The sequence below is a fragment of the Protopterus annectens genome, chromosome 7.part0, assembly GCF_019279795.1.
Source record: "Protopterus annectens isolate FY-2018-M chromosome 7.part0, PAN1.0, whole genome shotgun sequence".
Lineage (NCBI taxonomy): Eukaryota > Metazoa > Chordata > Ceratodontiformes > Protopteridae > Protopterus > Protopterus annectens.
This window is the reverse complement of record NC_056739.1, coordinates 892,056,297-892,081,296: the sequence shown is the minus strand read 5'-3', so window position 1 is coordinate 892,081,296 and position 25,000 is coordinate 892,056,297. Positions and strand designations below refer to the sequence as shown.

The 25,000-nt window shown below is 40.2% G+C and overlaps 1 protein-coding gene across 3 annotated transcripts in view; it reads right to left on the bottom strand.

Annotated features, from left to right (window-relative positions):
- The window catches only part of PCBP4 (poly(rC) binding protein 4), a 1,043,920-nt gene that overhangs the window by 143,471 nt on the left and 875,449 nt on the right, over positions 1 to 25,000 (bottom strand). For all 3 annotated transcript variants that reach the window (XM_044077471.1, XM_044077469.1, XM_044077470.1), the window contains one exon: positions 12,835 to 12,876. In XM_044077471.1, coding sequence (XP_043933406.1) covers positions 12,835 to 12,876 — 42 coding nt within the window. The remainder of the gene's footprint in view (positions 1 to 12,834; positions 12,877 to 25,000) is intronic.

The window sequence follows — 25,000 nt, the reverse complement described above, 5'->3', positions numbered from 1 at the left end:
AATTAACTTTTCAGACCTCTTTTAACAAAATAGCAGGCAATAGTTTTGCTCATTACACTCCATTTATTATATCTACTAAGGCACTGAATTTTATATCCCATCCCCCATTTTTTAATTAAGTCTTGTCTTAACTACTATGAGGAATTACATTGTTGGTGCCTGATTGCTGAGATGTTCTGGTGACCTGATTATTTCCATGTTGCACCTTCATTTTCAGTACTCTGGATAGCTAATAACAAATGGAAAAACAGGAACTTGGCCTTACTATGCAGCATGCTTCCCTCTAGCAGTCTAGCTAATATTATTATATAAAACATAGGTATACGTGGAAATCCACTACCCCTACCATTTCAAAGCTATACAACATCAACAATGTAACTATGCAGAAGTTAATTAAATCTTAAATCACTGCTCTTTTGTAAATGTATGCTTTGATTACAGGCTTTAGAGTAAGAATTCATTGCCCCTGGATATGACCTTTATAAAGAAGGTCACCTTCTTTCACCTTTAGGACATCATCTGCTACTCTGGTGACTTACATCTCTGAACTGCTTTATGCCTTTTATGGCTCACAAAACCTTGAAGAAATCATTATAGTTTATACCACTACTTGGACTCAACATATTCTCCATGTATTCACCTTTACTTGTCAATTTTCTTCCATTTTTGTTTGAAAAAGTATTTAATAAAGGTCATGAGAAAGAAGTTAGGGTACAAGGATGTTACTTTGTTTCTAAGTGATTGATTGAACTACAGCCGATGGATTTTTTTAACTGGTTGCTTTTATTCGGTGCATTAGCAGTGGTTATTAAGTATGTAATCTATGTTTTCATAACATTTTACTGTGACAGATTTACATACAATTAGAATGTGGAGATTATCCGCTCGATATTCCTCTTATCTAAATTTAAAATGAAACTATTAAAAAAAAAAAAACAAATGTGAAAACAATTTCAGCCAGAAGGAGAAATGTCATATGTATGTCACCCAAAATATGTTTGCTTATACTTAATGAAAGGCACTTTGTAAATAGAAACTCTTAAAAGTTATGCATTATTGGAAACAGTAGCAAAGCTTTGTTGGGGAAAGGGGGCAGCTGCCCTGAGGGCAAACTGTTAGGGGGCATGTAGGCAGATGGAGACTGGTTTCCCATGCATTACCAACATTTAAATACTGACAGTTCGTTTGCAGTCTGAACTGAAGTGCTTTAGCGCTCTGTGTGTGGCAGAAACTGAAGCAGCTGTGTGCTACAGTTTAAAAAGTAAACAGTCTATTTTTTTATTAGAAAGTCCTTTAAAAGAACTTCAGAACTGAAGCACTTTAACACTCCAGACTGTGGCAACTGTTTGCTATGCAGCAAACAGGTGCTACATTTTAAAAGGGGCAAAGATTTTTTCCCCCAGATCAGGACTTTAGAAGTGAAGTGCTTTACTGCTCTGTGGGCTTTAGAAGCTGCTTTCTACAGCTGTAGCAAAGAGTTGCTACCTTTTAAAAAGAGACACAAGGCATTTTCCATAAGATTCAGGACTTCAGAAGTGAAGTGCTTTATTGTAGTAGTTTCTAAGGCAGAGCGGACGTTTTGGGAAGCACTAGAATGGACACCTCAGTAGCTAGCTATACTTCTAATTAATGTAAAATAAAAAATACAATAGACTTGTACCTCCCATATTACCAACTTAACTATTTTTTATAACTCTCCACAGAGGATTTCAGCAGGCCAGTTACAAACATTAAGTACATATATGCATGCACTTATTCATTTGGGTCTGCACAGTATGACTGACACGAAACACCAAACTTGCCAATGCCTCTCCTACCATCCAAAATGTCCTGCATCTTATTTGACCATTGCAGTACTAAACCAAAGCTGGAGTTTAGATAAAAAGCACTTTTTCACCTAGCTTTATGTTGTAGATGAAAAGAGCCCTGACTGTGACTGAGGTAACCAGATTTGGATTAGCTGTCCCACAACTAGTGGAGTTAGGTAGGGAAAAGTGAAGAGGCCTGGCCCGCTAACCTCTAGTGAGGGGAGCAGTTGTAGTGAAGAGGCATGGCTTGCTCACTCTGCTTGGGGTTAAGCCAGTTGTAGTGATGCAGCATGGCTCACTCACCTCTGCTGGGAATAGGAGAATTGTGGTCACCTCAAGGTAGCACTGGGTGGCATAGTTTCCTTGGTGGAGACTGGGGCAACAATTGCTTGTGTTCTATGGTGAAGTACGGTGCTGCTTGGTGGGAATACTACTATCACAGTGTGGGGGCATCCTAAAGTAACAGTCCACTGTGCAACTCTCCCTGACATCTTATCAGATATGCACACAGGACCTGGGCGAAAAACTAGAAAATCTTAAACCACACCTCATCACTGTCTAAATGATGGCAGTCCAGTGGTCACTGTTACTGACCCTTGCTTAAGTAGTAAGGAATAAATGAGATGAGTGGCCAGGAGGGGGCTGTTGACTGACAGACAATGAGGGCAAAAAGCAGAGAGAAAAAAAAACATTTTTGCTTGGGATCTATTCCCTTCTTGTACTTCTTAATGTAAGGGTTCTGCCCATGCGCTCGCTCGCTCGCTCTCGCTCTCGCTCTCTCTATATATATATATATATATATATATCTAAACACCTCTAGGGTCACAACAACTTGTAGAAAAAGGAAAACCACATTTATTTCCTTTTCTCTGTGTCAGTGAAATTTCAGGGAAGCTATGTTTAGATACAAGGGGTATGGGTTACTTTTGTGCTACACAGAGGGGAAAAACTGCTTTCTTACTCTAATAAAGTACATTATAAAAAAACTCAGTCCTGCTAGGTTTGGGGGTGTACATATACATATATATATAAACACACATACATTGAGGGAGGTTCTTTCTATGATAGTAGAGGAGGATGCCATAACACAGTTCGGTTTATTATTGAAACCTTGAAACTGCGTATGTTGACTAGTCACATGGTCGATTCGAAATCTTGAATCCAGAACGGCGAAAATGCGGCCAGGTCGAAAATGAATACATCGACACCAGTAGTTCGATGTATTCAACATAGTAGGAGGTGACGTCAGTCACCCATGCTATGCAGATTACTGTAACATGACATTCCACAGTCAACGGTACATGTCTTTTCCCCTGCATCCCCCACACCCTCTGCAAATTATATATACCAACTCCGAGATCGCACTACAGTGAGGAAATGGGTTAATTCCCTGTTTCTCACTGAACCATGATCTCCATTTACAGTGCTGAACGCAGACAATCAAACTACACTACCCAATCGCTGTAGTGTGGTTGAACTACACTACCCATTCGCTGTAGTGTGGTTGAACTACACTACCCATTCGTTGTAGTGTGGTTGAACTACACTACCCATTCGCTGTAGTGTGGTTGAACTACACTACCCAATCGCTGTAGTGTGGTTGAACTACACTACCCAATCGCTGTAGTGTGGTTGAACTACACTACCCATTCGCTGTAGTGTGGTTGAACTACACTACCCATTCGCTGTAGTGTGGTTGAACTACACTACCCATTCGCTGTAGTGTGGTTGAACTACACTACCCATTCGCTGTAGTGTGGTTGAACTACACTACCCATTCGCTGTAGTGTGGTTGAACTACACTACCCATTCACTGTAGTGTGGTTGAACTACACTACCCATTCGCTGTAGTGTGGTTGAACTACACTACCCATTCGCTGTAGTGTGGTTGAACTACACTACCCATTCGCTGTAGTGTGGTTGAACTACACTACCCATTCGCTGTAGTGTGGTTGAACTACACTACCCATTCGCTGTAGTGTGGTTGAAATACACTACCCATTCGCTGTAGTGTGGTTGAACTACACTACCCATTCGCTGTAGTGTGGTTGAACTACACTACCCATTCGCTGTAGTGTGGTTGAACTACACTACCCATTCGCTGTAGTGTGGTTGAACTACACTACCCATTCGCTGTAGTGTGGTTGAACTACACTACCCATTCGCTGTAATGTGGTTGAACTACACTACCCATTCGCTGTAGTGTGGTTGAAGTTTTTTGAGTTGCCATTCTGCCCATTTGAAAACTGCCTTTTGACCACATGCCGGTTGACAGCATTCACTTCACAGATTCAATAGTAGATTGACAATTTACTATGTGGTTTCCTTTTTTGCAAGAAAAACATTTTATTTAGCAGCTTTTTCTATTTGACTAGTTCAGGAGACTACTATGCAGGTTCTAGAGGTGCAAGCACCTGTGTTAATTTGTCATGAGGTGACACATTGGCCTTCAGACTTGTGAAATACAAGAAATGTTCAGTAAGCTACGAAGATGGGATACAAGCTATGCTGACCTTTCCATTCACAGAAAATTATCACAGTTAAGTGCTGGTTCATTGACTGTGATTGTAATGGTTTGGATGACAACAAATCAGAGCTTGTTAGCATACCTCTCAAACTACAGAAATCAAACAGATGTAGAAAGACTCTTGAAAAGTAAGTACATCCACTGAAAAATCTAGACATCTAATTAGCATAAAGTCTGAAAACTAAATAGAACATAACTCTTCCCTCTTCTTCTGGGCTACTACTCAGAAAAACGGACAAAAATCATTATGAAAGACAGTGTGTGAAATCTGTAGACTTTAATTAACTGCACTGCAAAATTCTACCATAGAAGGCCATTTATTTTTGCTTCTGAAAAACAAAAATGTGAGGTGTCCTCTTTCCTTAAATTACTGGTGAAACCAGTATGTTGGTCATGTAGTGTGGTTTTCTGTAAACTAGATACCTTCAAAAATTATGTCTGAAAATGGGGGCATTCATCCAAAACTAGGTGCATCCTGTGCAGGGTAAATCAGGCCTGAAAACAGGGATGTTCCTTCAAAATAAGAACAGTTTTTGTTCTACTTTATTACAGGATTAAGGGTTTTCTGTCTTACTAAAACAGACTCTGGGCATCCATGGAATTAGGCCAAGTTGCTGAAGACATCGTACTTTAAATCTATATGTCCCAGAGGACATGAATGTCAAATGGAATAAAGTTCATGTATTGTGGAAAATATGGGTTTATTACTCTGCTTGTGCATTGGACAACAGGACTACCAACATTCACACAATGGTTTCTAAGTTGTAAAAATTAGTGTGTGTGTGTGTGTGTGTGTGTGTGTGTGTGTGTGTGTGTGTGTGTGTGTGTCACACGTAATGACTTACCACAGGATGATGCAATTTCATTTCTGAGGGTGGGTTACTTCCTTTCTTGGTGATACAAATTTAATGACTTTCCTTTTGGTTTTAAGTCTTTTAAAATATATTTTTAGTATATACTACACAATCATTTTTTCTTTATGATAGATGACATATTTTTTATATCCAAGATACTCTAATACACACCAGCTCTGGGAGCTCAATCAATGGTTTAAGGTTTTTTTCCAATGAAAAGTGCCTCAGGAGTGAAGTACCCTACTATGCTACACAACACTATCAGTAAACAAATCAGAACACCTCATATGGGACGAGAACCCGTGTCTTTCTGCTCTTCCAAGCATCAGACACATGCATGCTACCTGCTGAGCTAACTTTACTGTGCTATGCTTGGACAACCAGATAACATTCAGCAATTAGTGAAGAATTTTGACAATGTGGCTAAGCTGTCAGTTTGAGGGTGTCTTCCACTACTGTTAACTGACAGGTTCTAAGGTGATTCAGTACTGTAGTTCTGAATTTGCTGATCCATCCACAACAGCTATAGATGCTTCTATATGGGGGGGGGGGGGGGTCTGCCCTTAACTTTCTAAGGCCTTTCTATCTTTAGGTTCAAAGGCAAAGATTATGTCTTTTGCAGACTATCACTTAATGGAGGTTCTGGTGCTACTAAAGTAAACTGGTGCCTTGAAATTCATGACCTCCATACCTTTTTTAATGAGGGACACCTCATGCATGATTTTATAGCAATTCCATTAACCCTAACAGCATCTCTGGTTATGGCTGGGTCTAGAGAATCTCTTCTGAGAGTCACATGCTAGACCTGTGAATAATGAAGCAGAATGACCACCGAATCATACACCAATGGACTGTACGAACACGTACACAAATCCATGGATCTCTCCATACCCAATAGAACCAAGATGCTCTCCTCGAAAAAAAGGAAGCCAATCTGGTGGTCCCCTGCCATAAACAAACTCTACAACAGAAGGAGGAAACTGATGCGGAATAAAGCAAAGTCCCAAGACTGGAAAAACACCCTTATCTGCCTCAACAAAAGGTTGAGATCCCTCATCAAATCCTCTAAAGCAAGCTATGAAAACAGAATTGTAGCAGATAGTAAAGACAACCACAAGGCCTTTTATAGTTATGTAAAGAACCTGAACGGCAATACCCAGATTTGCTCTGAGCTACGGCACAATGGTACCTCCTACACTGAGCCAACAGATATTGCCAACATACTTGTCGACAGATTCAGTGCTAACTTTACCTCTCTCCCCCCACCAAAGGACCAATCACAGTAACAGTAGATTTCCAGGCACCCAGAATTACTGCTGCACAGGTTAAAACAGCACTGTCCAAGCCCAAGAATACAGCTTCTATGGGACCTGACAATATCCCTGGCTGTGTTCTAAATGAACTACAGAGTGAACTGGCACCTCACCTGTGTGCCCTGTTCAATCATAGCCTCACCTCAGGCTTTGTCCCTACTGAATGGTGCACTGCTACAGTCATCCCTCTCCACAAAGGAACAAAGGAGGAGCAACTACAGACCCTGGGAATTATCGCCCAATTAGCCTGATGAGTCTGATATGCAAAGGTATGGAACGCATCATCACAGACCTAATAAACAAGGATATAGGGACTCGCCAAACTCTGGATCTTACACAGGTTGGTTTTGTGAAGGGTAGATCATGCCTGCTCTCCTTGGTCGACTTCTTTGAGTCAGTCACCAGAGCTGTGGATGAAGACAAGGTGGTTCATACAGCCTACCCTCATCTGGCCAAGGCCTTTGATAACATTCCCCACTCAGGAATCATAGAAAAACTCACTAAGCTAGGCATCAACTCCTTTATCACTAGGTGGGTTGCAAACTGGCTCACAGATAGAACCCACAGTGTGAAAGTAGCTGCCTCCAAGTCATACTGCCAACCAGTCACGAGTGGGATCCCACAGGGTTCGGTCCTAGGTCCTCTGTTGTTTGGTATCTACTTCTCTGAAGTCCAGGCCAACACGAACGGACTTTGGTTGACAAAGTTCGCAGACTATTGCAAGTTGGGAGCTATTATTAACTCCCCAAGTGATGCTGACATCCTACAGAAAGGCCTCAATGAGACCAATGACTGGTGTCAGAACCATGGCCTTAAGCTCAATGCCAAAAAATGTGTCATCATCCCCCTTAGGAAAAACCCGGTTTCCTTGAATTACCACATTGATGGTAGTCCACTGAACACAGAAGGTGTTATAAGAGATATGGGAACACAGGTTGACAGCAACCTCTCTTTTGACCACCACATTGCCACTGTGGTCAGAAAGTCCTTCTATGTGGCACATCTCATTACTAAGGACTTTGCATCCAGGAAGAAAGAGGTCATTGTTAACCTCTACTCTTATCTCATTAGGCCAATCATGGAGTACAATGCTCCATTTGGCATGTACCTCACTAGACACCTGCAACAACTGAAGAGGCCGCAAAAGTACCTCACAAAGAGGATCCTACACCTTAAACACTTGTCCTATATGGACAGACTCAAAAACTCCAACTATTCTCTGTTTCATATCGCTTACTTAGAGGCGATCTCTGCTTGACTTACAAAGCCATGTCTGACCCAGCTCTGTTAGAAATGCTACATCTAAAGAAATCCCAATCCCTCTGCACTACATTCTCCAGAGACCTCAACCTCATTACCACAATCAAAAGAACATGCTGGAGGGACAGGTTCATAACCCAGAGACTGCCCATGTTATGGAATAGATTTCCCATACATGTCAAATAGAGCACCTCACTGACCCTGTTCAAGAGAAATCTGGATGAGTGGATGGGAAATAGAAAATTCACCCTGGGGATCACTCCAGTGGCTCTACTCGAAAGAGGCACTGGGAACTAAGGTCGGTTGACACAATGCCAGGGTAATCATATGAGCTAGGCTTGTAAAGGCTCCAGGGCCATTAGCCTAGTACACACCTATGAACTTATGACCTCTGGCCTCTGGGTGAATAAGGGGCAGAGGTGTTAAAGATTTCCTAGAGACACTGTTGTTGGGAGCATCATCAAGATCTTTAGATATAGTTATCAAGGCACCAATGTTTTATGTCTACAGAAAGGGTAGTGTGACAGCAATGCATTATATCAGCAGCATGGTGTGTTTTCACAAGTTACCATCAGTGAAAATGCACTCAAGTAGTATCACAAAGAAGGCATTATTGTACTGGAGTGTGGAGCTAAATCTCACTGTTAGTGTTCGTGCTTACAGGGAGAAAACAACACTGAGAGTCTCTCCAGAGTATCTTCCTCCATGATCAATTATAGGGTGTTATTTACAACATAAAAGAGGTAAAAGTAACAAGGATGTTTTGGATCATGGCAGATTTGTGCCCCCGTGAATAATATTATAAGTGCAATATGCATTAAACGTAAAAAAAGATGTGGAAAGTGTAAGTGCTGTAAATATATAGTTAATGATTTCCCTGTAATTAATGGGATATGATTTGAAGCTACAGAGGTGTTTAATTGTGAACCTCAGGGCATTGTATATGCCCTTAGCTGTTCCTGCCATAAGTTTTACATAGGGGAAAGCCAAAGACCATTTAAGGTCAGACTTTTGGAACATATACATGATATAATCAATGGGAAAGTGGAAAGTCCTATAGCTGAATATTTTAAACATTGTCATCAGTGTAGAGTTGAAGGTTTACAAGCCACTATACTGCAGCATATCAAAAATGATTTTTATGATGAAATTCAAATAAAAAACAGATTATTGTATAAGGAATCTGTACATATTTTGCAATACAAAACATTGGTTCCCTATGGGTTAAATTTAGAGTGTAACTGGAGAGTTTTCATTTAATTGTGAATAATTGTTTAATTATGTAATTGTTAATTATGCAATTATGTCATGATTTTAGTATATTTAAGGCAGGTGTATTTTTCACACGTTCATACTTCTTGAAGGCTACTTAGCCGAGACGTCAGAGAAAGAGAAAATAAATATTTTTTTGGATACTGGTTGGTCATTGATTTATACTGCTTTGGTCTTCTGTGGTTTTTGCCTATTATTTACATGACCCTGATCATGGCAGTAGGAGACCAGGAACATCCGGAAGATGACTGACAGTTTTTTGGCCTTTTTAGGCTCTTTCCATGCTACCTAGTACATCTTGGAAGTCGCTACTTGTGTGTACAGGGATGGAATATTCATCAGGATACTTGGTTCCAGTGTCGTAAAACTCAGAAACTGGTCCCTGAATACAATCATCTATAATTAAACAGTCATTCTGCCACTTTTTGCGTTCTATGTGAATTTTAGTAGGAAGGCAGTATTTGGCTAGGACAGGAATAAATGCTCGGAAGGTGGAGAATGACATCTGCTGATTCTGCACTCTGCTTTGTTCACACTTTTAAATATGAGCCAGTTACTGAAACATAGTGACCGGTGGCAGTTGTCATGGAGATACTTGGGGTTTGTGACGGTGGCCGTTGTCATGGAGATACTTGGGTTTGTGAGGAGCTGCACAGCACATTTCCTTCTTTCCAGTACTTTTCACAGTACCTGAAGCAATACAGAGGTCCAAACGCTGTTCTGGCACAGTTTATATGCTACATTTTTGGCTCAATTCTTCCCCAGTCATGTTCCCTGTTGGCCTGTTTGGTATTCCTTAATCTTGGTGCTGGACAATACCTGTAGGGAGGGGTAAGGGTTACAGACAGAAACAATTATCTTGTGGGTGAGCAGCAGACTTTTCTGATGTTCATACAGCCCTCTCCCTTTGAGCTGGCAGGAACAGTGAAGCTCCTGGCTACTGCAATCAGCCGCAAGTAAATGCTTCTGCACAGCCATAATGCTGCACATACAGTGACTGGCTGTACAGGACGCACAACAGATTGCAAGGCACATGTCCCCTGTGTCCCTGTACACTGGGGTGCAGCAACAGAGTGTCCCTGAGATGTTGCTCATGCAGTACGAGTTGAACCAATTCCACACCTCCCTCAGAAAGAATGAGCCAACCTTAGCTGATTACTCTTAAATCTCCACAGCCATCTCATCCACTACTGGGGCACCTAATCAATTCATGGTCACCTGGGACTTAGTCATTACTCCATCCATCAACACCACAGGTGCAGCTTTTGTTAACACAGTTTTCATGAACCAGTCTAGCAGTGCATAGCATGTTCATCTCCCTTCAAAGTGGTTTGAATCTTGTCAAAGGCTTTTGCAGGACTAATTCACTTCAGAAGAATATGGAAGAGAATACTCTTTGTGGTACTATGTTAAGGCAATACTTCAATAATTACCACACAAGGAACTTTCCCCTACTTGAAGAAGGAATGATACTGGCATTTCTCATTCTTTCTAGAATTATTTCAAGTTTGGAGAATTAGTTTATTGAACTTTTTTACCAAGTTTGTACCTTTAGCTTTAAAACATTGGTTGCTGTGGCACATGGCTCTACATCTCTTCTGACATTGGCAGCTGTGGCACATGGCTTTACATCCCTCCTGACATTGGCTGCTGTGGCACATGGCTCTACATCTCTTCTGACATTGGCTGCTGTGGCACATGGCTCTACATATCTCCTGACATTGGCTGCTGTGGCACATGGCTCTACATCTCTTCTGACATTGGCAGCTGTGGCACATGGCTCTACATCTCTTCTGACATTGGCTGCTGTGGCACATGGCTCTACATCTCTCCTGATATTGGCTGCTGTGGCACATGGCTCTACATCTCTCCTGACATTGTCTGCTGTAGCACACGACTCTACATCTCTCCTGACACTGGCTGCTGTGGCACATGGCTCTACATCTCTCCTGACCCTGGCTGCTGTGGCACATGACTCTACATCTCTCCCGACACTGGCTGCTGTGGCACATGGCTCTACATCTCTCCTGACACTGGCTGCTGTGGCACATGGCTCTACCTCTCTCCTGACACTGGCTGCTGTAGCACACGGCTCTATACCTCTCCTGACATTGGCTGCTGTGGCACATGGCTCTACATCTCTCCTGACACTGGCTGCTGTGGCACATGACTCTACATCTCTCCTGACACTGGCTGCTGTGGCGCATGGCTCTACATCTCTCCTGACACTGGCTGCTGTGGCACATTGCTCTACCTCTCTCCTGACACTGGCTGCTGTAGCACATGGCTCTATATCTCTCCTGACATTGGCTGCTGTGGCACATGGCTCTACATCTCTCCTGACACTGGCTGCTGTGGCACATGACTCTACATCTCTCCTGACATAACCTGCTTGATAGTACATCTTATTTTGGTGTTGGTAGGATGTTCAATAAGAAATGCTCCTACAAGATGCTGAGTGGCAGATTTGAGAGTACTTTTTATCTAACACAAATGGCTTGATTTCCCTTACAAATGTACATATGTGCCAAACTTAGATTGATGTAGACTAAAATCAAAAACATCTGGGCCAAAAAGAAGTTCCTTATGTTATGTTTGCCCATATAAAGTGAAATTTCCTTCATTTTCTCTTGTTACTGTTAATTGTGTTGATATCTTATAACTTTTGTTGTGCTTCATGCTTAAACTTTTCATATGACTGTCTATTTTGTTGACATTAGATGATATGTTGTAAAATGTACTGAGATATTCTCATCAAACTAACACTAATGATAACAATGTAACTACACTTTTCCATCTGTGACTGCTACAAACTATGAAATACAGTTGATTCTTCAAAAGACAACAATCACAAAAAATTTAAAATAATTATTTGAGATTTAGTGAAATCATACCTTGCAAAATCATCCTTTATATACACCCACTGGCAAAACATTTTTAATGGATTTTTTTCAAAAATATAGTAACAGTATTCTGGGTAACATGCTAAAAACATACCTCTCAACCTCTCAGCGCAATAAATCTGGACAAAGCCAAAAAATAATGGGGGGGGGGGGTAAAGGCCCCAAAATAGAGACAAATTTCAAATATTAATCTTAAAAACTTAGAAAGTTACTAGAATAAAGGGATGTGTTACTGTGCATTTTTCTGAAGGATATGAAGACTGAAACTTAGATGTCTGTTATTATTTAATGAATTCAGTCCTCACTGATTTGCCAGAAAACCACAAATTTTATGAGGAACAGATCAAAAGTATGAGGCAAAATTCTGAATATTCCTGGGAAAATCTGGACAGTTGAGAGGTATGGAAAAACTGAGACTGACTCCTGCTTTCAACTCATCTACATTTAAAATCATGGCAAAGAGGTACTAAAATGAAGTATGTCAAATGCTCAGTAAAGTCATTCTGTTTTCAGCTTGAGAATTACTATTTGGGACAGAGGACCTCTAATGGTAAAAATGTTCAAAATGTGTGCAAATGTTCATAAAAAAAGAGATAAACAACCTGTTTGAATTAACTTTGCACAGACTTTCACAAATGTTTAATATACAGCAGTCTATCTTATGGTTGTAAGATACTATCAAGAGTATAAAAAATAAAACTATTTATTAAAGTTTGAGTAAGGATTACCAGCAATTTACCAAATTCCATTTTAACGCATCCATGCGCTGCAAAGTAAATTAGGGTGTCAGTGTAGTACTGAGCAAATAAAACACATGAGAGGTCCTTTTCAACAAACTACTATGGAATTGCTTCTAGACTGAGTAATGAGAAACAGTTTTAAGGAATCCAAACTTACGTCAGGATGTGGGAGAGCGTAGTGGCCTTGAAGTGCATATGCCTGGAAGAGAATTTGAACAATTTTACTATTAGCAACCTGATAAAGAATACTAAGAAAGGCCAAACATGTCTGGAATATGTTGTGCCCCAAACATGTCTGGAATATGTTGTGCCCCATGCTAAGGTACTAAAGCATTCTTTTAGATGTTGGCTGCAATCTCTGCATGAGCTAAATACATGCATCAAGCCATTTCCAGTAAATGACAACACAGATGAAAGGTATGCACAACAGCTCTCCGTGATACAATATTGACATTCTGATCCAAAAATAGCACCAGTGTATGACAACAATTTAGATCCCTTTGGTGTCAACTGTGTTGGACTCTCTTTTTCTTTATCCACAGCTTAAGGGATACAAAACTTCTATTTTGTGCTACAGTATCATTATAGATAATGGACACTGGGACTATATGGCAAAAACAAAATTAAGAAAAAGTCATAATAAATGCAGCAGCAAAGCAAGTGTGTTTATTTATGAAATGGGGTTCTTTTTCTAAGATGGCAACACTGTTTATGGAAAACACTAGTGTACTAAAGTCCGAAATCTCCCAGAACTAACATCTTGTAAAAAATGGAAAATGAAAATAACTGCAGAGTTAAATGGTCACATGGTACGCTTTCTGACACTTTCAAAGAAACTGACAAGTAAGGGATGCTTGTCCAGCTTTTAACCTCTACAAATTAAAAAACTCCAGATCGCCTTGACTAAAATGTTATTTTCCCATCCCAAATAAGAATTCTTTGTATTACTCTCAGATACTCTTGAATTTTGCTACCAGTTTTAACCCTTCTATCTGTTCTGGAAGGACATTCCAGGTGGGTCTATATTAGAACATCGACCTTTAATGATCGAACCATTAAAATTTCGAATGTTCAGAAAAAGTAAACAAATAAAAGAAAATCTAAAGGGTGTAGGCAGGGGGCAAGCCCCCTGCAACCTCCACACCCCCCGCTACTTAAATATACCAACTCCGAGACTGCACTACATTGAAGTAAACGGAAATCTCCTCTTAGGGAGATTTCCATTTACCCGTTCGACATTCTGCATTTTCACTATTCTCGTGTCGACAATGTCAGATTCGACATTGTCGGCTTTCGAGAATACAATAGGTAACCATTCCATTCCAGGCATCTATGATACTGTTCCATCACGTTGCCACATTGGGAGGGGGTCTTCAATTAGCAGTCTGCCTTATATCTTCAAATCATGCTATCTAGATGACATACATCTATTTTTTTGAAAGTTGCTACCAATTCGTATTCTGTGGAGCCTCTTGAAAAAAACTTTGACATTCCTTTCATGACAATATTCTGCCATCCCCCTATCAAGATTTATGTCTTACATTTTTGCAGTCTCTTGTCTTTATATAGCTTCTGGTAAAGAACATGAACTGGGAGCCAGTCAGATGAAGGAAGACAGGTTCTGTGAATGTAATATCACAAAGTAATTTCACTGAAAGCCAGTTCAACATTTAATGGAGTTTGCATGTATGCACTGTTGGGCGATTATGGCGTTTATATATATATATATATATATATATATATATATATATATATATACATAAGTTTGGAAGTTATAGGGGTGTCCCCCAACAAGGGGAGTCCATGGGAAGTTGGCCATGAAACAAAAATTCTTTGAAGTTTGCTGAAAGTATTTTTTATGAATTTAATTTTGCAAGAATTGTACTTGGTGAAATTTCACTTGGCCAGTCATCATGAATCACTAGCGTTTTCCTCCTCTGAAATGCCTCTGACTGATCAATGTCTTTGCAGGTGAGGTATAAACATAATAGTTTAGATGCGTTCGTACCAATTACCTGCAAAGGAGGACTTCCTGTTTTTAACTGTTCTCATCCTCCAGTATCTCACAAATCTGGATTGATTCTTGTTTTTCCCACTGTTTGCTTACCCACTTTTAGCAATTTGATATTTCAACCCCATCTCCATTTTCACTTAAGTTGTTACTACCTGATTTGTGCATTTTCCTTGCTTTCCAGATATCTTAACCTGCACTGAATTAAAGCTGCTGTATTTAGAATATTCCTTCAGTCTTGCCAAGTCCCTTTTCACTGGTTTAGTTCTTTCATTATCTGTGCAGCACATATAAATGTAATTGACAGAAAGCATATTTTCCTTCTAGGTCTTCTGTATTGACACATATGAGTACTGACAATGAATCACACCAGGAATAACCCCTACAGTACCCACTGCTAGGAGCTTTTCATCCATGTGACCACATTCTACTAATATCCTCTCTGCCCTGCTTGTGAGTGTTTTACCTTCACTACTACAGTAACATCTGCTACACATCTGTCGAATGGGTTCCTTTTGAAACGCTGAGGAGCATAATTGTCCTCTTTGAAATGGTGAGACCAAGAGTGTGAAAATGGGAGACAGACACTAAGTTTGGGGCTGCAGTATGTTCTTCTTACTCCAAGATACAGCTATTTCAGAGTTGGTACACACCAGCAATAAGACAGTAGGGGTACCCCCCCCCCCCCCATCATGGCATTGGAGTGAGTTTTTGTGACTTAGCGCACTTTCTGGTACTCACTTTATTTTTTGTACTTGTTACTGTAGGACTTGCAATTCAAGATGAACTTTTGTTTGATCTTGCCTAAGTCTGCATAGACCACAGCTCCTTTCTGGCCATTGACTTTGGTTGCCCAATTATAGAACTTTTTGTGACTCTATTTACCATTCAAAATGGCATTTGCTCTTCACAGTACATCGTAAAGTTTGTAGCATCAAACTTGTGAATGACTGACATTTTCTACAAGGGTACTGTTTTTCCACAAAAAATGGCTATATTTGCATGGTCAGCAAATGATTAGCAATATTAACATACATATACAGATTTATGATTATAATATAGCAATACAACAGTTCAGATTTAACTACAAAATAACAGCAGTAAAAACTATACTTCCAACAACCGACTCATTAGTTTGGAAATGTTATCTCTGATAATGCTTTTATTCATCATCATCATCATCATCATCATCATCATCATCATCATCACCATCATCATAATCATCTTCATCATTCAATCAAGTTGCTACTCTAGTGATGATCTGGGTTTAATTAGTGGCTCAGGCAACTGATGGAGTAGTGAGGGAGGGATGGGTGTGCCCACCCCAGTAGGAGGGCGGTTACATGGGCGTTCCATATTCAGATCCTTGATGGAGGTTGTGGATGCTGCATTAAGGAGGCATGGCTCAAAAAGGGGAAAGGATAATGGGCATGGCTGAGCTGTAGTGGAGGCAGGATGATAAGCCACATGCCCCCATTACATGACTGTCAATGAGCCGTGCCACACCACTATATTGTGAGAAAGCGGATGGGTAGGGCATAAAAGAAAACCCCACAATGGAATAGTGACAACCAAGACCCCCAGGGTGCCCATAGGCTCCATTAATGACCCCAGCTAGCACTGGAAAGCATTTAGGTGGAAAAAAGTGGTACTGGCACATGCGGATGGCCAAAGATGACCCAGGGAAAAAAATCATACTGCACATCTCTTCAGTAATATCAAACAACAGTTACTATGAATAAAAACGGAACTGTGGAAATGGCAATCCACAAATATGTGCTGGATGTTAATACCTAAGACAAGTGCAGCTTCGTGAGGACAGCAACCAGGTGGTTTGCTTTCTTTAGATCCTCACTACATTTGTAGTAAATGTACAATGTCCTATTATAATAATTTCAAACTTAAGGTTACTTGCAGGTTTTCTTTGATCAGGAGCAATCAAAAGAATCATGTCAGAAACAGCCTTTCCTTGGGAGCAGCAGCATTTGAAATAGAGTTTCTACCCCATCTAACTCCAAATATAAAAAATCAGAATCACACTGCTGTTGCAAACCCATGACCTCCTCCATTCATCACTAATAATATTTGTGTTCCTGCTACTACTGTACTATGAATGACCTGGCAACTTCAACAGATTTCAAATGGATCAGGTCCAGGACTGAGCAACTGCCTCTTCACCAGTATGACCCCTAAATGGCTCAGCTGTCATCTTGGTGCAACTCTCTGCACCCTAACTGTGGGGAGGAGGGTGGTTTCACACAGAGTGGGAAAATTCAGTGTAGAACACATGTGCGTGCACACATATAAACACACACACACACACACACACACACACACACACACACACACACACACACACACACACACACACACACACACACACACACACACACACACACACACACACACACACACACACACACACACACACACACACACACACACACACACACACACACACACACACACACACCACAGTCTAGTCTAAAGAGCAACACATATCATTTATTATTATCTTGCAGACACCCGGACAGTGGCAAAACAATTATCACCCTTCTCTGAAGTACCCCTCCTGCTTCTTAATACCTTTCCACCAGCTGGCTGTAAGTGTACCATTATACCTTATGTAAGTGTATAACATATTGCATCTTCTATATTTTGTATATGTTACAGGAAGTAATTGTTTTATATCTCTTTTATTCTAATCATTAACAATACTCAATTCATTTTAAGTATACTTAATATGTACTCTCTCTTTCTGCTTAACAATATAGTCCTTTCTTACAATTTCTATTTTCACATCTTTGTACCTTTCACTTTATTTCATCTGTTTTTCTATTATTTTTACCATTAAACTTTCTCTATTTCTCATGCTTTCTCTCCACTTAGCTAACCCCATCACTCTTACAGGTTCATAGGTATACACTAGGCTAATGACCACATGGCCTTTATAAGCCCAGCGATGCAACCCAACTCAACTGTGTCCCTATGTATCATAGGAATTTATTAGGAGGCTTATGTTAATTAGAAAGTTTCTAAGGGTTACGTAAAGAGGTGTATGTTAGTTTGGACATAGTTACTGTCTGCCTCTGTCTATTAGAGACATGGGGGCCAGACCCAAGGTAAATTTCTGAGTTCCTATCTATTGGTCAAGGTTATGCTTAAATAGGGTTAGGGATGGACTCTGCTTCACATGGAGGGGAGTCTGTTCCAGAGCATTGCGATCCTCTGAGATGCACATCTGTCTCACCAACATTTCCTATTTTTGTTGCAAGCAAAATTTAAACCCTTGGATCCAATGGTTCTGTTCATTTTGTGGGTATGCAAAACGTCCATCAGAGATGGATCCAAGGATATACAGAATAAACTGTTCTGTAACTGGGTAAATGCTCGGTCTTCACCCCAGAGCCTCACAAATATAATAAAAAATCGAACAGACCACAGCTGAAGAGTATATAGTCGATACCAATGTTGTTTAATACACAAAGTAAGCGCTTTGAAACCAACATTGTTACAGGGGTATCTAATGATAGCATATATGCTTTCAACCAAGGAACTATAGAGAGCACTGTCTCTAACATCCAGCCTGGCTAGAGAAACTTCAAATACTAATGACGCGATGACGCAGCACGTTACTACACCTTCCGTTATACGAAAGGAGAAGAAGGAAAGTATAGCTTCGGCTCATCTCTCGAAGGATAATAGTAAAGCGAATAAAATTAGCAACAGTGAAGCCTTTACTTCGTCTTTTTTAGATCTGAAAAAGACTATACAGACTCCTATTTTACCCTTTGTGCTAAACAACACCCTGCCGATAAGGGAAAGATCCAAAAGCAGAGGGCGGAAAGGCAGATATCATCAGATGCAAGAGGGACAAGCACGCCAAAATAGGATGACAACGCACAGCAGAAATGCCAAGAATTGGTAATTAACCTTTCTAATTTTGAATTAACTAGAGCACAAACTTCTCTGCTGAATAAGTGTTTATCCTTTATTCCAGCGCAGGGAACAGTCATGACTGATCTGTTGAAAGAACTGAGACTGTTTGGGCGCACACTAACACTCAAAACCATGTTTAAAGATACAGCTATTTTGCATGAAACTCTTTTCAAAAAAACAAGTTTATATGTACCTAAAGTTCATCCTACTGTGAAAACTTTTGTAACAGAATGTGAAAAAGATAATAGAGATGTTTTTAGTGAGAAAAGACCAGCTATGTTTTATAACTTAGATAAATCTGAAAATGAAGCCCTAACACAATTGAAGGCATTGTCCAGCATTGAAGTTAGACCTGCGGACAAGGGGGGGAAGTGTTGTAGTTATGGAGACACAATTCTATATACAACAAATGATGTTTCTCTTAGATGATGTAGATACATACCTACACATCTCAAGTACACAGGTGAAAAGTACTACTGATAGAGTGTCTGTGTATATTTTTGATCTATTTTGTGCCACAACAAATTACTGAGGAACTACTTAATTACTTCCAAGTAGTGCATCCGATTATACCCATGATCTATGGATTACCCAAGGTACACAAAAACATGACTGAGCCACCTATGAGACCCATTGTCTCCAGTAGAGGATGGGCTACAGAAGCAATATCCATCGATGTAGAGAAGCAATTGCACCCTGTGTTAGAAACTTGTAATACTGTTTTAAGAGACACCAGTGTTTCTAACTTCTCTCCATAAGAAGATGGCAGAAATAAATGGTAAATATATGTTACCATGGATATCACATCCCTTTTTACAGTAATACCTAATGCCTGGGGTATTGAAAGGGTACGTGACTTATTAAATACTAAAAAAAATCTATACATATACCAAAGTGAACTTGATATGTAGCTTACTGGAGATAATTCTTGAAAACAATATTTTGTGTTTAATGACTGTTTTTATCTGCAAAAGGTTGGCGTAGCGATGGGCACAGCATGTGCCAATAGCTACACCAACCTAGCTCTAGTCTCATGGGAGATGAATTATCTGTTGCATGGGAATGATTTCATAGATAGTATCATCCGGTATGTACGATTTGTGGATGATGTTTTCCTTCTGTTGGGAGACACTAGTAGTAGACTGGAACTTTTTATTGAATATTTACACAATACTACTGATTTTCCAAGATTTACATATAATTCTTCATCTGATACCATCAACTTTCTTGATGTGACTATAAATAAAATATCATCTACACAATTAGTTACCAGCCTATATAGAAAACCAAGTAGAAAAATAGCATTCTACATAAAACTAGTATGCATCCCAAACATGTTAACAAGAATGCAGTCAAAGGACAATTTATGAGAATGAGTAGACTGCATAATACAGAAGATGGGCTGGATGAAGCAGTTTCCCCCTTAAAGGGTGAATTTATAGATAGAGGCTACAATGCAGTAGATACAGAAACAAGTATTATTGATATGTATGAAGGACGTAGTTACAGAGGCAAACCGTTTTTCCTCAGAGAGTACGAATGACATACATAATATACAAAATGAAAATAGACATAAAGTTAGGTTTTCTATTTCCTATTCTAGTGATATCAAGATGTTTTGTGAAATATTTGAGAGGAATATGAATATTTTAAATTCTATTGAAGAACTGGATGGTGTTATAGACAAGAGACCGTGTTTTTCTTTTAAAAATAAAAAAATCTCTAAAAAGGCAATTATGTTATAAACCATTGGCTAGCAGAAATAATAATATGCTGCCTCAGAGAACAGGAACATTTCCCTGCAGGACCTGCATGGCATGCAACTTTATTTACTAACACTACATTCACACGTCCAAGTCAGAAGTTTGTCATAGACACTGACTTCTATGCTGATTGTAAAACACAACATTTAGTGCACCTTAGCTTCTGCAAATTATGCTACGTATTTTATGTTGCTAAAACCGACAGAAGTTTCAAAGAGCGCATTCTAGAACATTTAAGAGATATACATAATGGTAAAGAAACGTGCCTTAGCAAGACAAGTTCAAGCAGAAGGCTCTCATGTTTTTAACTTTTTAGTGCTAGAAATTATAGAACAAAGTATGAGGGGCTGTGACATTAAGAACAACACGGAAGCAGCAGAACAAAAATGGATTTTGCTGCTGCAGGCAGATAAACTATGAGGGATTAATGGTGCAGTGTCAATTAAGCCCGTCCTTAAAGCTAAACCACTTAAACACTAAGCTTTTTGAAAGATATTTAATGCTATTCAGCTTAGCTGTTTTTTATAACATTGCTGTTTTTAGGGTTTCAAATGTTTTGACAGAATCTATTTACTGTGTTTTTAAGTGCTTAATTAATTTGATTAATACACTTGACTGATTTATTTTAACTGTTGATTTGATGAGATACTATTTAAATGCTATGATTATTTCATTTGGATGTATAAGTATGAAGAAGCGGTCAGTTACAGATCATGAAAGCGCTTACTTTGTGTATTAAACAACGTTGGTTTCAACTATATACTCTTCAGCTGTGGTCTGTTTGATTTTTTATTATATTTGTGATGGATCCAAGGATCCCTTGTATGCCAGACATAGATAGCCTGTCAGTAGCCTGCAGGACACTGAGGAATAAGATTGGGCTTTAAGACAATCTGTATTGGACAATTTGTTTATACCCTGGATTCTCCTGGTAAGGAGCCTTTGCAGGTGTTTCAGCTGTTGCATATCTCTAAATGGGGCATGTACCAGACCAGACACATGCCGAAGGGGCCATTATATTTGATGATGGGCCTAAGAAAGGTGAATAAAGTAGCACTATAATTTTCTTGGACCTGGATGCAATACCCTTACTTATAACTGTCTACACGTGTTCTCAGACCACTGACTACTGGGTCAACTCTCAGGGTGTGTTATCGATGGAGTAATTAGCCTGGGTGACCATTTTCCCAAAAGGCACTATTATGCTTTTCTTGGCATTGAGTTTTTATCTGTAACTTTGGTACCAATTATTTGCCTCTGTTAGACCCTATTGTAACATGTTTCTATCATGTGGGGAATCTGTGACAGTGCTCAATTTGCAGTCATCCTTGAACCTGGTCAGACAAAGGCCCTTGACTTTGACATTTACTTCTGAAACGTAGATACCAAATAGGAGAGGTCCCTTAGTGAAGGTGGTCTCAGCAATCCTGACTTCCTGGGACCTGCCTGTGAGCCAGATGGCAATCCAATATAGGGGTTTATGCCAGATACAGGTAAGCGGTATACATCATTTTCCCCATCATCCATAGCCTTGGTAACCTTCTCAAAGAAGTCCACCAGGTTTAGTATGCATGACCTTCCCTTGACAAAGCTAAAATGGCTTGGGTCCAATGTCTGAAGGTTGCCTATGTCTGAGTTGATCATTTCCATGATAATTCACTTTGCATATTAGAATAGTCAGACTAATGGTTTGTAGTTTCCTGGGTCAGTTAATAGTCCATCCTGGTAAAATGGGACAACATTACAGTCCACCATTCTCATGGTACAAGGTCTGTTTTGAGGCTATATTTGACTCAAGTGGACCTGCTAGGTCATATTTTAGGTTATTTAGGAGGCATCCCGAGATACAGTCACGGCCCACTGAGGCTGTGTTTTTGGCCTCAGTGAGTGCTGCCAAGGTCTGTTCCCTGCTGACAGCTGGGGGGGTTATACTAGTAGCTATATCATAGGGGAGGTAGGAGGTGGGGGTGAAGTTTGAGCTGAATTTGTCAACCAGCAGATTTGCTATGTTACTCTGGTCAGTGGTTGAAACGACTAGGCTTAAAATGACCTCTGGGTCAATAACCTAGTAATCTCCTATGATCCTATGCTCCTATGATCCACTGACCACCAGTTTGGCACACTACCATGTGCTGCCTCTGAGTTTACAGACATAGCTGTAGAATGCTTTGTGGCTGTCTTTAGCCTGTGAGGCTATCTTTGGCCAGGTCAAGGTATGGGGTGTATACCATTTTGCTTTCATCCATTGCTATGGAGACCTTTGCAAAAAAATCAGGTTGAGTAAGCATGACCTGCCCTTGATGAATCCAAACTGAGATGAATCAATGTGAAAGAAAGAAACTATATTTAATGAACATGCTAATTATTTTTTAGTGGATTGTCACAAGCATAGATATGTTGTATATCTCTCTGTTAAATGTTATATTTGGACATTATGGCTATACCTGTTTACTTCTTTATGTGTGAAAGGAAGATTAACTCATTAACACTTATGTGATATGGAATGGCACACCTCTAGTAGCCCTCACATGTTGTTACATTCCAAACCATTTTCTAGGAAATCAACTTAAAAACGTGGTTGTCCAGGACCAAGAAAGAGCAGGTGCCTAACTGGAAGCAATCTCTCTTAGCCTGAACAAGAAAACACGAGCACTAGTGAAATCCTCCAAAGCAAACTTCAAGTCCAAACTGGCCACATCTACTAAAGGCAATCATAAGGCCATCTTCACATATGTCCGCAATCTCAAAGGAAGCACTCAGATCTGCTCAGAACTGGTGGTCTAGGACACCACATACACAAACACTGTAGATATAGCCAACCTGCTAGCAGACAGGTTCAGTGTAAGTTTCACTCCTCTGTCACCCCATCAGTAAAACAGGACATCCCCAGTACCTGCTCCCCCTCCCCTTACCTCTAGGGAGCAAGTCATCACTGCCCTCTCAAAGGCAAAAAATACAGCCTTCATAGGACCCGATGACGTCCCAGGCTGCATCCTACATGAACTCAATCAGGAACTTGTATCACCACTATGCACCCTATTCAACCAAAGCCTGAGTACCGGCTTTGTCCCAGCTGAGTGGAGGACAGCCAGTGTCATCCCTTTGCACAAAGGTGGAGCGTCCACCGATCCATCAAATTATAGACCCATCAGCCTAACAAGACTGACCTGCAAGGCCATGGAACAAATTATCATGGACCTCATTAACAAGGACACTGGCTACCTCCAAACACTCAATGCCACACAGTTTAGTTCTGTCAAGGTGAGGTAATGCCTGTTAAATTTGGTCGACTTCTTTGAGACAGTCACCAAAACCATGGATGAAGGGAAGATAGTGCACACTGCCTACCTTGACCTGGCCATAGCCTTCAATACTATTCCCCACTCGGGTATAATAAACTCTCTCAACTAGGCATCAATCCGTATGTTACTAGATGGGTAGCAAACTGGCTCACTGATAGAACCCACCTAGTCAAAATAGGGGAAGCTACCTCAAGCAATAGACCTGTAATAAGCAGTGTACCCAATTGATCTGTCTTGAGGCCTCTGTTGCTTCGGATGTACCATTCTGAGGTGCAGACCAAAACCAGTGAGCCATGGCTGATCAAGTTTGCAGATGACTGCAAGCAGGGCACTGTCATCAATTCCCCTAGTGATGTGAATATCATTGAAGAGGGTCTCACACAAACAAATGAGTGGTGCCAGAAACATGGCCTCAAACTGAATGCCAAAAAATGTATCATCATCCCCTTTGGGGAGAGTGATGTCCCCAAAAATTATCACATTAATAACAAGGTCCTAAGCATGCAATCAGTCATGAGGAACTTGGGCACCCAATTTTATAGCAAACTGACTTTTGACCACCATATTGCCTCCGTTGTACAGAAAGTTTTCTACATGGCCCACCTCATCCAGGGACAAGGAGATCATAACATCTCTGTATTCCTCCCTTATAAGACACATTATTGAACATAATGCCCCTTTCAACATGTACCTCACAAAGCACATGCAGCAGCTGGACAGACCACAGAGATTCCTCACCAGGAGAATCCAGGGCTTCAAACATCTACCCTACACAGATAGGCAAAAAGCCCTGTCCCTCTACTCAGTCTCTTACAGACTCCTCAGAGGTGATTTCTGTCTGTCATACAAAGCAATCTCAGACTCCATCTTGATGGGACTGCTGCATATCCGCAAGTCAAGCTCTACTTGCGTAACCTGCATGCGTGAACTCAACCTGGTCTGTGACATCAACAGGACTTGTTGGCGGGACAGATTTGTGTCCCAGAGACTCACCATCTGTGGAATAGACTCCCTCTCCATGTCAAGCAGAGTACCTCATTAACCCTTTTTAAGCGCAACCTGGATAACTGGATGGGGAACAGAAAATACACCCCTGGGATTGACTTGTTGGAACATGGGTTAAACTACTGGCCATTAGCCAAGTAACCTCCTATGATCCTATGAACAGCAATGTTATCAGTAAAGTCTTCTTTGCACTGATAACTCTCAGTTTTTACATCAGTGCTACAATATATTATTATTATTATTATTATGAATACAAAACTAGAATGATATTTTATCTGCTGTTTAACAAACAAATTGTCATAT